This window comes from Eucyclogobius newberryi, unplaced genomic scaffold (assembly GCF_026437365.1).
Source record: "Eucyclogobius newberryi isolate DKJ021-1_F unplaced genomic scaffold, fEucNew1.0.hap1 SCAF_8, whole genome shotgun sequence".
Classification (NCBI taxonomy): domain Eukaryota; kingdom Metazoa; phylum Chordata; class Actinopteri; order Gobiiformes; family Gobiidae; genus Eucyclogobius; species Eucyclogobius newberryi.
In genome coordinates, this window is record NW_027316500.1 from 11668405 (window position 1) to 11684549 (window position 16145).

Genomic DNA, 16145 nt, shown 5'->3' on the forward strand with positions numbered 1-16145 from the left:
ATTTTATACTCCATGTTCTAATTTTACTTCTTTTACCACTAGCATCGTAATAATAATTGTTGTTTTACTAGTTTTACCATTTTTTCTCTCTGTTATCTTAATCATTATTTGACTTCCCTGGCTTGAGGCAAGTATTCTTTTACTTGAGTATAGATTTTTCTTAACCACTCAACAGCAGGTCACCTAATCTCAGCAGTTCTATGGGGAAATGAATACAAGATGAAGCCATGTTTCTTAAAGAATGTTTTCTTGGAGGTAAACTTGTTTAAGAAGCCATTATCTGACATTCTGCAGTTTCAGCCCCTTTGGATGTGTAATATTGAAACAATTATAGGCCTCTCTGATACGATGGACCGAAGATAATTAGATTCTTACACTGGAGGCTGTTGGTAGGCAATTAAAATGGTACACCATCCATTTGTCTCAGAGCCTTAAGGTTGTAGGGCATTTTTAAAGATAGCGGTCATGGTTGTTTTCAGCAGAGACATGCTTTTCTGACTCGGACTGTGTGGCTGGACCTGATGCACTGCGTGATTTCTATCCCATAGTATTTGAGAGAAACTAATTATTCCGTCAATAAAAGGGCAAAATAGAAATCAGAACTTTCAACGGGAATAATGTCTGAATGATATATACATGCATTAATAATCTGGACAGCCACTCTACTAACTGTAATAAAAGACGTGGGAAAGAGACAAAGAATGAGATTTGGGCGATAAATAGTGGGAAATAATAGCAGTAGCTTAGCAACTAATGCAACTTCTTGCGGGCGTTGTGAGCCGTTTCGGTTAATTTAGTACAATACACCACAAAATAAGCAATACAGAAATGTGAAAAATGCATTGCACTTGCACTTATGAATATGATAATATGTTATGGCCCTGAAACCAACCAACAAGTTCTCCCTGGCTTTTTGGATGTACAGTACCTTCCAGTAATCCTTTGCAGTAATTCAATATGATTCACAAATTCAATCAGCAGCATTAGCAGGGCATAAGTATTTTGTAATAATCTTTATAAATCCTAATTTATCAGACCCGCCAGCTTAATAGTAAGTAATCCATTGACAAAAGGCCTTGGCACAGCTTTACAGCATGGGAACAGTCAGTCCTTGAGACAACCTCTCTCTCAGGAAGCCAGTGAAATGATTTTGTAGCTATGGCTGTATTTTAAAGGTTAGGTCTGTGCAACGGAGAGCGGATTAATCACTCAGACGTCAGATATCAGAGCGCACGGGAAATAATACAAGCAAAGAAAAGAAAAGAAACACGAGAATTTGATTCCTGAGTTCAAAGTACGCATTTAAACAGTTGTAGATGCAGAAGCTCTTGAATCTCGGAGTCGTGACGGTAATAGTGGTATTGATGGTAAAAAAGGTGCAAAAAAATAGGTGAAATGGCAAATTTTGAAAGGCAGTTGTTGGCATTTTGGTGTTCTACTTTTTTGTCGCATTTTCAGGGCAAAATTCCGCGTTTAGTTTTGATATTATTCAGTCAGAGCCAGAGCCAACTACTGTGATTGTCGAAGAAAAGTATGTGTAACGCCATTTTTCTTGACAAACCGACATGTCTCTCCAAATCAGGTCACCTACTAGGACTATTACATGGCGTTGAATCAGTGGAGTGTAAGTGTCGATCCGTCACTGTGTCTGCGTTTCAGAGGTGGACAGTTCTCTCACTTCCCTCGGTCTCGTTAAAGCTTTCTGTGTGTTGTTTTGTAGTTACAGAGAAAGTACAGAGAACACAGGTCATTTCTCTGATGCTAGAGCATGTTTATGTTCCAACTAAATGTGGTGTTCACACAGTAGCACGGAAATGAGATCAGTTCATCTAGTCATTTTAATTGTAGAACAGATTTTAAAGTATTTGACATACCTCTTTCATCTTTTTTTTTTAAGTGATTGGTAATCTGTTAAAAAGGATGTCAAGATGAATCAATAAACGTGATTATTGAGGTCACAATATAGTCGTAAGAACTAAAAATAAATGTGCGAATAGTAGGCAGCATTTCGGTTCAATTTCTGTTCCAAAAAAGTCAAACTACATGTTAAGTACTTTTTATCCAGCTGTTTATGTTGCAATATCATTATTTTTACATTTATTTCATAAAGCTAGACTTATGAAAGAAAGCAAATTAAGGATTACACAGTTGTTTGGTCTTGAATTATTGTAAAATTGTGATATTTCTTCTCACAATAATTGTAGCACTAACATTTTCCACTGTGACATCTTAATTACGTTATCTTTTAATGTAGTTTTATGGTAACCAAATTACAAAAAATGGCAAAAAATGATTGAAGGTAGTTGCCGCCTCCTTTTTAGTTAAATATCTAGCCGAGTTGCACATGTACTCAGTCATACCAGGCATTGATGTTGGTGAACCACTGCTGGATATGGCCACTGGTGATATTGTTGACCTGTCAGAAAGGCAACGCAATAACCTGAATTATGCATTGAATTTATGTTCCCATTGATCCGCCAAGAAGGAACACATAATTTGTTTTAACCATTTATTTTTACCAAATCAGAGACACAAGCCCTCGCAAATATTTCACCAAAACTCTTCCTCAAATACATCTAATCTTATTTCGTATTTGAACAAAGTCAGATTAGCTACAAGATGACACATGTGTAGTGTGATGTAATCCAGATGAAACACGAGCGCGGTGTCGAGATACAGCGCTCCCAGCTACGCACTCTAAAAAATGTCTCCACGTTTGAGGAGTGTGTGGAAAGAAATGGGAGAAACCGAGCAGCGTGGAGCAGAACACACCTGAGCTGGCAGCCTTCCCTGTACAGTCCATTATTTCACATCAGACTGGTCGTACAAAGATTAGGAGATGTCACAGGGCGCTGTAAAAACCTGCATGTTTGAAGCCAAGAATCGATGTCTTGGATGAAGGGGGTTTCGGGCTTGGCATCAGCTTCTGGGACTGACCCAAGCTAAACAGGACAGGTTTGCTGAGAGACGGCATCAGATTAATAATAACGCATGGGGACAGATGCTGGGCTATCTCCACAAGATGTCAGCTTTTAACAGAGGCTTCCCATCATGCATCGCTCATTTGCCAGTGCTAGAAACACACATCTGACATGCAAAAGGTCTTGGTCGTCTCTGAAACCCCTTTTTGCACTACACAAGTCTCATTAATCTTTTAGCCAGCTGCAGGCTATGTTATTATTCTTGCCAAAGTTTTCCATGCATTTTCAACTTTTTACTGTTAAATTTGTTGTAAATAGAGCCAGAAAATGCATTTTAAAATTAAATAAAAACAATAAATTGGGACATTAATTTGATTCATTTATATCATTTGTAAATAAATTGGAAACCGCATTATTATACGTTGTGTACTGCGTATATGCATACAAATACTGAAGATTTGTTTACAGGAAAGAAAAAAAATGTGTATTTGTGTGCACTAGTTGTAAGAGTACACAATAATGAATCTGTTAAACAAGATACTACTAGCTACTACTCCTCTGTAGCAAGTTTCTGGTCATGCAACTAGGACACGAGAAAAAGGTTGAATATCAGCTTGTAAATACTTTATGTCCTTGTGATTCGGTAACCCAGGAATTTGTAGCCGACATAAATAAAACATCTACTACACATGTATGAGATAGTAGTCTTTTGTGTGAGAGAGGAGGACTCCAAACTGGGCCAGACGAGCACTTAAAGAGAGTCTTCTCGTTGATATTGTGGAAAACTATCCATACACTCTAAAACCAGAGCAGGTACAGTTCAGCATGAATCAATCTGTTTAACTTTTTGCCTTAAATGAGGAGTGAAGAAGTAGTCGAATAAAGACAAATTAAATGAATAAACTTGTTTCTACGTTCATATTAGAATTTACTGAGCACATGATTTTCAAATAAAATTATAAAATGTTACATGATACGTGTCTTCTTTAAATCGTTCTAAAATATTGTAAATATAGGTCACTCAAGTTAGTTATAGCTCCATTACTTTACAATGAATGATTTTGCTATATTTATCATGATACATTTCATTCTTACGCATGAAAAACATCAAAACAGGAATAAAATGTTTGCAAATGCACATGACAAATAAACTTACAAAATAATTTGAACAATTTAGCTTTATGCGTTATTGAGTAACTTATTTTACTGACACCCATTTATGTTTTTTACAGTGCAGAGTCTGGGGGTTTTGACTTTGGACTGAAATGTGTCAGTTTCATATTGAATACTGTAGTAGTCGTGGAAACGTGTGCATTAACGCTGTGACCATGCTGCCACCTGCTGGTCGCCACATGCAGGGTTCTTTCTATACTCTTCTGCTTCTGTCAAATCGAATCCAAACCTTTTCTTTTTTCCGTCATAAATGTATGTCCACAGACGTCCACTATGGTCCCTGTGCATGCTTTGCCACAAATTGAATACTGGCCTCATTTAACAGTGCAGAGCCAAATGATCAAATAAGAGGGAGGAAATTGCATTCAGCCTTTGGTCATATCGGATATATTGTTGTTTAGGATCACTTTAGATTAGCCGCGCATGATTTTAGAGAGAGAGCATTGAAAAGGTTAAAGGGATGGTCTTGGGACAGAATGATTTGTCCCATAAATGCATTTTCTGTCAATACCGTATTCCGTTCAGCTCCCGTGTCCGTTTATGCGTCTCCAAATGCCACTCATGATTAATAGAAAGAATTGCCATCTACTACTTGTCACCAGCGGTCTGTTTGATGGACACTGCTACTTGAGACTAACACGCCGCACTAGTACAACTGGCCTTTTTCCCAGTTAATAGAGGCTGGCATTTTTATTGTTCTGAGTGCTGGGGCAAAATTGCATAGATATGAAAAAATGGCTTCTCTCGGCAGCTTGTTAAAAAAGCAATTATAGCGGCTGCACAATAGCCATTGTCGAGCATGTTCTCTTATTGGTGTCATGGCTTTCATTTACTCAATTTGTCCTAAATGTCACTGTTTGTGTGTGTGTCTGTGTGTGCGTGCGTGTGTGACGGTGCAGAGTGCGCAGTGTTAGCTACGCCGTATGGATGAAAGTCGTTTTAATGGTACGATTCTTAACGGGGAGTCCATACAAGCAAATGTAACGTGTATTGTTGTCTTAGAAGGACAAGCCACTCAAAATGCAAAGTGCCCGGCTGATTTAGGGACTTTGGTGTACATTTGTGTCGTATGTGTCATGTCTAAGCTTCTTAAAGGGTTTATGTATTTGGTTTAGCGAAGACGGCATATGAAGACAACAGTATAACAGGATAAAGCCCAGAATAAACTCAAAAACGTTCTCTTTGTGTGTCATGAATATCAAATCTAGCGTTGTTTCCAAATGATCTAGGTGATATTGTATTGTAACCACAGAGGAAAGTAGTATTACGTTATTACACTGTCTGTCCAAAAAGAAAGTTAGCCTCCTACTGGATAAGTGCTGCAGGTGATGATCTTTCAGCTGCAACACGGTATTTAAACCCAACTGATGCAGTGAGCGGCTTCTCATTTCTGAAACAACCGTGTGGAAAGACAAAAATCTGTGGTCATGGAAAATATGTCAGTATGTTCGAGAAGGGTCAAATCATTGGCATCGAGCAGAAAGAAAATGATCTTTCTGCTCGATGCCAATGAAAAATGGCATCGAGCGAAAATGATCTAAGGAGAAGCAGAAACTAATCTACCACAGAACCTGTGAGAGTGTTTGGGACGAGCTGGAGAAGGCTTTGTGCAGTGGTCACGCTCTGACATCATCAATACAAGATCAACTGGTGAAAAATAATGCAACACTGGATGTAAATACATCGTTTATTGAAACTATACCACAGTAAATGTGTGAATGTGAGCTGTAATCAAAGGCCGTCCTACCAAATATTAGAGCATTGACAGGCAGTGTACATTATAATATTAACATGTAAGTTATCATTCAACTTTAGGACAAAAACAAGAAAATTGTTGAAATCAATACATTATTAATTTTCAATGTAGAGTCATTTTAAGAATACAATGTTATCAGATCAGGTTTACTATATGGTATCGCCATTATCAATCAACTTTCATTCATCGACACCTTTACCATACTCAAGGTCACCCAAGTGCTTTAGTTTAGTTTAGTCAGTGTTATGTTTGCACAATACTAAACATTCAACCGCCCAAACAATAAAACACTTACTGAGTGTGAATAAATGTGTTGTTATAATGAGTCTGTGATGATGCGCTGATTTGTTGACCTTAAGTCCCTGCATAGTTAAATGTGTGTACAGTGTGAGCCAGTTGAAGTTGGTTGCAGATAATTAACTGGACATTCCATGAGTAAAGCTCTAAAGAAGCTTGAAATCTCTGCAGCAGATAAGAGAAGAAGAGCTCCATCACAGAAGCAGCAGAAATAATCAGCAGGTGGCTTACGTTAAAGAGCGGCTGGTGTTACTGTGAACTGATCAATCTAAAGGTCTCCTGGGAGAATGGGTCTGATGTTGAAAGACCCCAAACCCCCTCTGACCCAGGAACATCACTGTAGCATCCCAGTGTATCCAAGAGATGCATCTTTAAACAAAAAACAAATCAAAAAATCAAAAAACATGCTAAATTGAACACAGGAATGTTGAACTATTTAGTTATGTAATAAAAATAGCACCTTTGCAAGTATAAAATATCCTTAAAACAATCTCTCAGTATGGGATTTTTTAACCGTTTTCTAATCACATGAGACTTCCGAGCTTTTGGCCAACTTGTTCTAGTTCTTTGTCTTACATTATCATTCCCTTCACTCTGGACATGTGTGTTTCTGTCTTTCAGGTGCAGATGAAGTTGGTGATGAAGAGGACGACACCAATGGTAATGTCCCTCCACGGACCATTAGCATATGAGTTTTAGCCCCGCGGCCTGAGTCCTCCTTCTTCATTGTCATTTGTCATGAAAAATTGAATTTTCCATTCGGTCCAGTCCACCAGCTTTCTCTGTCTCTCCCTCTGTACGCCGACCACAAAAAAACCTCTCTTATCACAGACGCATGGAACAAAGAAATCCCTCAATTATGTATGGCTTTAGAAGTGACATTCTTTTTCCTCTTCTTTCCGTCACTTAATTTATGCATGTCTTTGTGGTTCCATTGCTCTCATACTGCGCTACACAGACAAAGCTACTCCAAAGACAGAGAATGAAAGTTTTTTTTGAGGTGATATTGAAATGCGGCACCAGCGCTGAACTCTTGCTGATTTTGAATGACTTAAATGGCTGTGTGTTTCCAGATGCTGAAGCCAACGCTGACGTGGACATGATGAGCCAAACCCAAGGTACGGCAGACACAGCAGTGCAGCCGCGCGTTAGTGTATACAGAGGAGGATTATGGGTAATGGTCCATGCATCAGTAGGCATGACAGTGTCTCGTCGTCCCAGGTCCGCCTGCGGTTATGAAGACATGACTGTTATGGCTCTGTCGTACTTTTGAGGCTTTTTATAAGGACATTTAATCAGTAGTAGTAGTAGTAGTAGTAGTTAGTAGTTAGTAGTTAGTAGTTAGTAGTTAGTAGTTAGTAGTTAGTAGTTAGCAGTAGTTAGTAGTAGTTAGTAGTAGTTAGTAGTAGTAGTAGTAGTAGTAGTAGTAGTAGTAGTAGTAGGAAACGTGTAAATCACATGAATCAAAATGAATCTAAAGATTGATCCATTTCTCTGTGATATAAATATATAACTAGAGGCAAAGGTAGTTGTAGTAACATTCATATAAAGTAGTTATTGTAGTCGTTTAGTAGTTGTATAAGAGTTCTATTGAGAGTGTTTTTTAAACTTCCTATATTCTGTGATCTGTCCTTTTCCTCTGTATCTACTGCGTTGTATCAATGAAATTTCCCCATGTGTGGACAATAAAGGATTATCTTATCTTATCTTATTTCCTCTCCTTTTCCTGAGGACTTACCGCTTCATGCCCAAAAGAAGATAACCAACTTGCACATCTCTAACTGTGTCCGTGCAGACTGCTGCTGCTAAAGACCTTAACTCTCCAATGTGCTGTCAGTTTTAAGTGAATTCACTATGTGCATGTGCTACAAAGGGCCAAGCCATTAACTTTAAGTTACCACCATTTTTCTCTTTCAAGTATCCTCCGCGCTGCTGCTATATAATTAAGATTCCCACATTTGCATATTGCCAGTGAGCAGTGCCTTGCCTCTCTTATGTTTATTCAGATCTCGCCACATTGACAACGATTTGCCAGAAACGCTCAGAGCATGAACTTTCGGGTAGTTGTTTTGTGCTAAACTTGAAAATAAAATGTAAAACTGGGATTCCGGCCAAGGCTTATGAATGTTTCTCATAGGACATAAACAAAATGGCAGCAGCCAGAAAAAGTGGATATGCATTTATTTGAAAACACCTGCTGGCCAAATTCACAGCAAATTCATTTTTATATTTCTTGTTTTGTGCGGTTACGTTGCAGCAGCTACAGATCAATATGTTGTGGAATTATGCATCTTTAAATCCTGTCAGTGTGAAGAACAGATTAGCTGTTTCCTCAGAGTTTTATTTTAAAGTGAATCCTGAGGCGTGGCCCGAAACTGTCAAAAAATAAGTACATTTTTATATTATTTTCATCCATCTACTGATAATAGTCAAGTGTTAAAATGCTGTGATTCCTGACAAAATAAGTAAAAGTTTTATTGAAAGGCAGCAAAATTGCTCACGGAAACTGGAGAAAAATACATTCACACACAAGTTCCATAATATATATATTTTTTCCTTTAAATCTCAAACAAGCCTTGGTCAAGGAAAGAAAACTTTACATCTTTTTCATTGTCCCTGAGTTTGTAAAAAAAAGGTAACTGGTAACTTTTGACATCCTTGCCGTCTCCACTTTGCCAGAAGCTATTGCTATAAATCCATGCATTAAAAATTCACTGTGAAGTTTCAAATATATATTAAAGGTGGCATTTCTGACATTTCTTCAACCACTTGTCGCTCAAACTGAAAATAGAACTACCTGTTTGCACAGAAATGTTTCCCGGAGTTTCCTGTCGGCTCTGTAATGAACTATTGCTCTTCAACTATGTTTTGGAGAATTTGATGTGATAACTTTGATTCCCCGTGCCTCTTTCAATCCCTCGCCGTGTCCTGATGTGAACGTTTTTCGCCGACAGATGAAGAAATGGGCGCTGATGAGCCGAACCCAGAGGAAAACGAGGAACAAGATGTGAAGCAAGGCAAAGGCAAAGATACAAGTGCTGGAAACAACAAAGATGAAGACAGAGATGCTGCTAAAAGCCAAGAGAAAGGTATTTATTCTGACACCATGAGACACAGGGATAGCATTATGAATATGGACTAGGCAAACAAGAGGTATTTTCTGAAATGTTGCAGTTGTTTTGGGTGAGAAATATATTTACCATCAGCAGTTATAACTAAATACTCTTTTGAAATAGCAGTACTGAAAAAAAATCACACAAATAAGACTAAATGGGACCTTTACTCAGTAGTATCACATGGTAAAATAAAAAAAATCTATTATTTAGCCTTTAAAAATGACACCCTTAATGTGTTTAAAAAAAATAAAAACAAAATCTATCAAAATCAAGCTTGAAATTTTGTTTTGTGACAACACTAATTTGCAGTGGCTAAACAACATGGTCAGAGCATCTGTGGCTTGTGTTTGTAGAACCCTCTTGGCCAGGACTCCCTTGAAAAAGAAATCTTAAAATCTTAATGGGACTTTCGTGGTTAAATAAATGTTCTTAAAAAAAATACATTTCCACAACTGCTTTGTCTGTACTCGTCGTTATCAACATTGATCCACGGAAAGAACCAGTGATACAGCACAAAGAAATGAATAGAAGAGCCATTTTCTTGAGTGTATGTGAATGACACGTTTCAAAGCTTGATACTGCTGAAAGATGAAAGAAAGCAATGAAAGAAAACTTTTATATTGCAATGGTTGGTTTGCTAGGTTTTTCTTTTTTTTGTAGGGACGCTTGTTCCCACTCTCTTTGCATCTTCTGCTCGACATCAAATGAATCTATGCAAATGCACAAGTCAAGTGTAAGAAGATAGGAGTCTGTGATGTGAGCCGCGCAACATATCGGAGATGTAATATCTATAGAGAATTGCAATTCAAAGCACGCAGCCTACAAACTAGAACAAGCATGACGACTTGGCATGTTAGGCTTCTTCTTTCTTTCTATCTATCTATCTATCTATCCAAACAGTGTAATATAATGTCCAAGGATGTGTCAAATATCAACCATTTTAATATTTTTCAGGCAAGGATGAGGAGACTGAAGCGAAAAGGGAGCAGGAGGCAGAGGGCGACGTGGAGATGAACACGCAGACGTTTGCTGGAGAGATGGAAGGTAGGCTCTGTCGGCAGTTGGACGCATTGCTACATGTTGGTGGTGTGTGAAAGATGTCGTGAACCAGAAGTGATTTCATATAGTTCTGTGTTTGTTTTGGTTATGGAAATGTGGGCGTGAAATTCCGTTATGGACAAAGACTAAATTGTTTATGTTGGCCTCAAATGACTTCAGTTATTCAGAACTCTTCCTGTTCCGAGTGCTTTGAACAATCCATTTTTTTGTTCAGATTTTTAGTTTTTTATTTAATTTTGGCATACAGTATGTGTTTGTGGATCAGTGCAAAGTGCATTTACTAAGATATTCTATTTTGCAAGAGAAATTGTGCTCACGTTTGTTTTCAACTCTTTTCTATTCACGTAAACTGTTGCTAATATTTCTGCACTGTGGGTAATTTATCTGACTAAATATTGTTTTGTGAATGGGCCCTGTATATTGTGTTTTATTGGTTTATTGTCTATGAAATACTGCTTTGCCTCTTTTCGTGTCCTTATCCATTAGTAAAGATAACATGTATGATCTTGCATGCTGCAGTAGAAATGGTCTAATAATAATACCAGTATTATTGAAGTGAATTGACAGCCAGCAATAACACCTTTCTGATTGACATTATCAGGTTGGTCCACGCAGAGTGTGAAACTACAGGCAAGGCAACACCTACTGTTTATGCACTGAAGTACAACCAAGCTTAATACACATAATTCAATTTTACATTTACAAGTATTAATAACTCTTTCTTCTGCTTCTACCACCTGCTGCCACATCTACAAATGCAATAATCCCTTCACTATTGTGTCATTCTTTAGCGATTTTTACTTATTGCTGATAGTTTTAAACTTCTTTACCACCATAATAATTTTACTCATAAAATACCTGACAAAAGGAACAAGAAACTGCCAAACAACAACAACAACTGTTCAAATTGAGCTCTAGAATTTGTACAAAAGAAAATAAATACCAATTGCTCACTAAAAGGAACATCCACTGACAATGAATCTAAGCAACCTTACACAATACATTTTCCACAAAGTCTAGCTCTCATTCTGAAGCTGCCTTTCCACTCACATGAGCCTGATAATGAATTATTATTCACCGCAGCCCTCTTTGTCCAAGACCTGCTCCTATTTACGTTCCCGCTGACCACACGGGACAGGGGGCTTTATTTTTCTCCATTTATGCAGTGGCGGTGATTAAGCGTGCTCTCTGGGGGAGTCAAGGGTAGACCTGTGCGCTGCCTCGCCACCGCCGCGCCAACACAAAGGTCTAAGTCACTCCCTCACCTCCATTTCCCTTTCTCTGACTGACATTCAATTAATTTAGGCGGAGTCTCGGTATTCCAGATGGAGGCCTGTGAGATAGACCGACGTAGAAGCCATTGGAATACGTATCCAAAGCTCTACAGCCTCTTCATCAGGAAAGCTTCACTCCAGCCTGTTGATGGTGTTCTGCTTTGGCCTGCCCCGTCTGTCACTGCCTCCATAGGCCGCCTTTGTCAGCTGTAAACACTGGTGTCACTTCTGATCGCAGGCAGATTGGATTTTGGGTGCAGGACTGTGGGCCCAAACCATCTCGGATATTGAATCTCAACTCAGCCGTCCGTAACCAGCTATTCACGAAACTCAATGGATCCCAAGCCAACAGCCTTTATTAAAAATAATAACTGTAATCAGGCTGCTGGTGCGCAGACAGGGAGGTTAAATCCGCTTCATTGTGAGGAGTAATAATAAACAGGCTGATCACAATGGTGGGAATGTGAAAGGAAAAAGTCGACTAAAGGACAGCAGAATGTGAAGACGCTCACCTGGTGGAACTGTTGTCCCAATGTGCCATTTCCACCATCAGGTCGGCAATGTTTGAAAGCACAAATAGCCTTTTGAATTCCTAGCCATAATAAACTTATATTTTTGTCAGGACGGTTATCCATTATAATCACTCAAGTTATGAGTCAGCATTCAGGTGATTTGCATTGAAAAAGTTTCCTAATAAAAGAAACAGAAACAACCTAATAAAATCAACAGCCGCAAAAACAACCTCTTTAAGATAACAGCTTCACAGTTTGTCCTGTTTTGAACCTTTTGTTCTTCTAGGAGCAGATCCTTTGTCACTTAGTTGTCGACAGAACTCGTGATTTATTTATTTTTTTTGCAACTGACAACCATCTGTTAAAGTCAAGTATTAATACATGCGTTGCATAACTCATCATGCAACATCATACTGTTATCTTTAGATTATGCCTGAATCTAACGAGCTCTCGCAACCACAGAGGTGTAACTGCGGTGCCACTGCTCCTCGCCATCGTCGGTAGAAGTCACCTGATCGAGCCCCCGAAGGAGAGGTCACGCCGTCATACACGTTAACGATGTTAGCGGATGTGTCGTCTCAGCAGTCTTCTCAAATACCGCTGCATTGACACGTTGCCTTGCACTTGTCTCCTCTGTTGGCACCATGTTGTTAGCACGTAGCTCGCTGTTGTTAGCTCGTAGCTCGCTGTTGCACAGTTGGAAGTGTGTGTCCCAGCACAGTCACACTCCATAATGCAGCCCATGAGACAAGAGTTTTCTATCTGCTTAAGTTCATTGCAAAAAAAACTATTCAGAGGGCACACAACTTCAAAGGTTTATAGTGTTGTGGCGGCAGATGTTTTTTGCACAGAAAATAAGTGAATACAGAATATACATACAGCCTATAGTCCGTTTGAAATATCACGACATGATGCTTTGGGTGCTTCAATATCTCGGGTTGTCTTATAATTTGGGTTCTTTATAAACCACTGTTACCTACACCATACTGACTAGTACCAAGTCATATAGATAGATGCAAAAATGTATATCTGATCCAAACTGCACTCATTATTTGTACAGAAATGCATTATATTATTATTATTCACATGTAAAAAGGTAAATAAACTCCCAAATCCTTCTTATACAGGTAGGTAGAAAATCTTTATGGTTGTCATGGACTATAAATATACGACCGCCTTCAATGGATACACTTTATTTTTATTTACTATTTGTTCAATTCCACATTTGTACACTACCCACAGACTTGTAAAACATATGTTGCAATGTAAACCGAGGCTTATGAAGTTTTAATACACTGCGATAACTGATTCTTAAACTTGCATTAAAAATCCAACCAACTACTTTCCAAGCTGCAGATCTTCTCTTTACAAACTGTGCCAGAACATTCATGTCTGCTACTCGATGCACTATAGTTTGTATGAAAAAGCTTTAATCTTTCAAAATGTGAGATTACAACCCAGCGAGAGCCATACCATCAAAAGAAATATTACACCGAGGGGATTTTATATAGCCTCCTGCAATATCTTTGTGCAGCAGAGAGGAGCGGGCTTCTGTGTCTGGAATCCGCCCGTGCGCCACTATATAAATCATATGTATTAGATGTGTCTGCTCAAGCCATGAGAAGGTGATATTCAGTGGGCTTTCGTATAACCGCTCAACTAATTCAATCCAGCATGCCTTATTTTTGAATATTCATAACGCACTTCAAAATGTAAATTGTGCCTATATTGTGCTTGCATTTAAAACATCTTTCCAGCTCGCCGTGTCTCTGCGGTGCATGTGTTTGTGTGGGCAAGCGCTTCACTGAGCTCATGCTACTGCCATAAATTAAAATAAGACAGATTTCGCCCAGAGCAATGAATAAATAAATGTAACTTGTGAGCGGATCTAGTTTTTCCTTCATGCAGTGGTGCCTCCGGAGTTGATAGCTATAGTCTTATCAGGGAAGGTAAGATTTAAAGTCCTGCCTCTCAATGGCAGGCACTAAAAGGCTCCTTTCTCTTTGCCGTTTTCTAACTACACATAAGCACTAGTGTGATACATCCATAATGTTTCACCTGGAACAATGAGCGGCACTTTCAAATGTGTCTGAAACATCCGTGAAATACAGTGCATCTCTTTTATGTTTGGCTTCTATATACGACTGGCACTAAAACACAGGCAGCTCCACAATCAGAGCGCGGGGCCCGAAACGTGCGCCGTACCTCAGACTGTCTGATCGAGTAGACAAGGCTTATTGGTGTTTATGAAGCCCCATAGTAAAAGGTGCTCTGCCAAAATTCTAAACTTTCATTTTACAGTTAAAATCTGTTGCATTACGAATGTCTATCATGACCAATCTATTGTGTGTATTGTTAAGATAAAACTTTTTGCAGGAGGACAGAGTGATGGAGACAAAGCATCAGTGTGCAATCCCAGCAGAGGACGTCCCAGTGTGGTACAGACAGGCGTTACATCAGCCCCGCAGGCTTCCTCCGCTCATATCCCTCTGTTAGGATCTTTTCTTTCCTCTCCTTAGATCTTTGTTTTTAAAATAAAAAAGATGTCCTTTGAGGCCTTATGCATCATTCCTAATTGTCCTCAAGGTTTTTTTTGGTTTTTTTCTGGAACTTCCTGATCCTCTGGATGCGAGATACTAAATATTGATGGTAACGTTGTTGTATTTAACATAGATAGATAACAGTGGCTTAGGTTCAGTTGAACTACTGTGGCGGCACACATGAGCCTTATTTCCATGGGAGAGGGACGTATCTGCCACATTAACCAATCATCTTGCTGCAATGTGTACCTTATCCTTAGCTAAAGTGGATCTGGAGCCAGCCAGACCTTTGGGAAGAGTCTAGAAATAAGCAAAACAAAGGCAAATGATCTGGCAAGGCATGGCCGTCTTCAAGTTTAGGTTACAATTTCATTCTTCATTCTTCTTAAGACGGGGTGGTACAGGTCACTTTGCACTGTGGAATACTACTTGACCACCCTTATAGAAACTAGGTAATAGCAGGAGCTGCTTAGGATTCAACCATCAACATTTTTTTAGTTTAGCAACTTTGTTGAAAATCCTTTGGTGTATGTAAGACTAAACCAGAATGCACAAACACTGGGTCCTCACCTTTGCACAGAAAAATATTTTATGTAAAATCTGTCTTAAAACAGAACCTTAACAAATACCATTTAACAACTGTCACCAGAGTCTGTGTATTCCTGTGTTTGCGAGTGTGATTTGGGAGAAATTATTGATTTCTATGTGTTTACTCTCCCAGCAGAGCAACTCTTGTGTAACAACAAGGCAAAACAAATGGCTCTTAAATCCCCCAGATTTAGCAGTGAAGGTACACACGGTCTCTGTGACCCTGTGGCCATTCTTTTATGTCACACAAAGAGCAAACGTCTGAGTAATCCATCAACGACTAGAGGAGTGTTTGGATAATTTAACTCTGAATACATTGGGTTATTCCTCTCTGAATTTGCAGCTATTTGCTTCTGCACTTGTGTAAAAGAGAAAAAGATTTTAGGATTTGCTTAATTGGTTGTTGTGCGCTCTTTTGTCCTGGTCTTTTTTAAGAACGGGGCACTGCTGATGTAAATCTCACTTTGGAGAGCACTGCAGTCCTTCCTGTTGCTCGCAGTTGTCAGCACACAATTAAACTTTTGGCATTACACTGTACACTGTAGCACTGAGTGGCTCCTCTGGGAGTGCTGTGAGCGGTGGAAGACAAGCTCAGCTTCTGTTTGACCACATTTTACTTATTATCAAAGTCCTGGAGCTTTAGATGTAACAATCACGGCCTGCTGCGCTCTCATACAAGGAGACTCCCCACGGCCTTAACTTTATTTGGACTAATGCAGCTTTTGTAATACACTTCCACTGCTCCCACTTATCCTCTAATCTTAAATCTCTAAATATTCCATCACAGCTCCAAGAACAGAAATGGTGTGTTTTTTAAAATTGAAAGCTGCCCCCTGGTGGTCCTTCCGAGTCCGTCAAAATCAGGGCACACTCAGAGAAGCTTGCTTTGTTGTTTTTCTAAACCATAAT

General features: G+C 39.0%; 1 protein-coding gene across 1 annotated transcript in view; it reads left to right on the forward strand.

The window, feature by feature from the left end:
• macrod2 (mono-ADP ribosylhydrolase 2) overlaps window positions 1-16145 on the forward strand; it is a 583152-nt gene that overhangs the window by 542922 nt on the left and 24085 nt on the right. The window contains exons 12-15 of the mRNA XM_072436382.1: window positions 6769-6807; window positions 7221-7265; window positions 9102-9236; window positions 10218-10307. Of these exons, the coding sequence (XP_072292483.1) occupies window positions 6769-6807; window positions 7221-7265; window positions 9102-9236; window positions 10218-10307 (309 nt within the window). The remainder of the gene's footprint in view (window positions 1-6768; window positions 6808-7220; window positions 7266-9101; window positions 9237-10217; window positions 10308-16145) is intronic.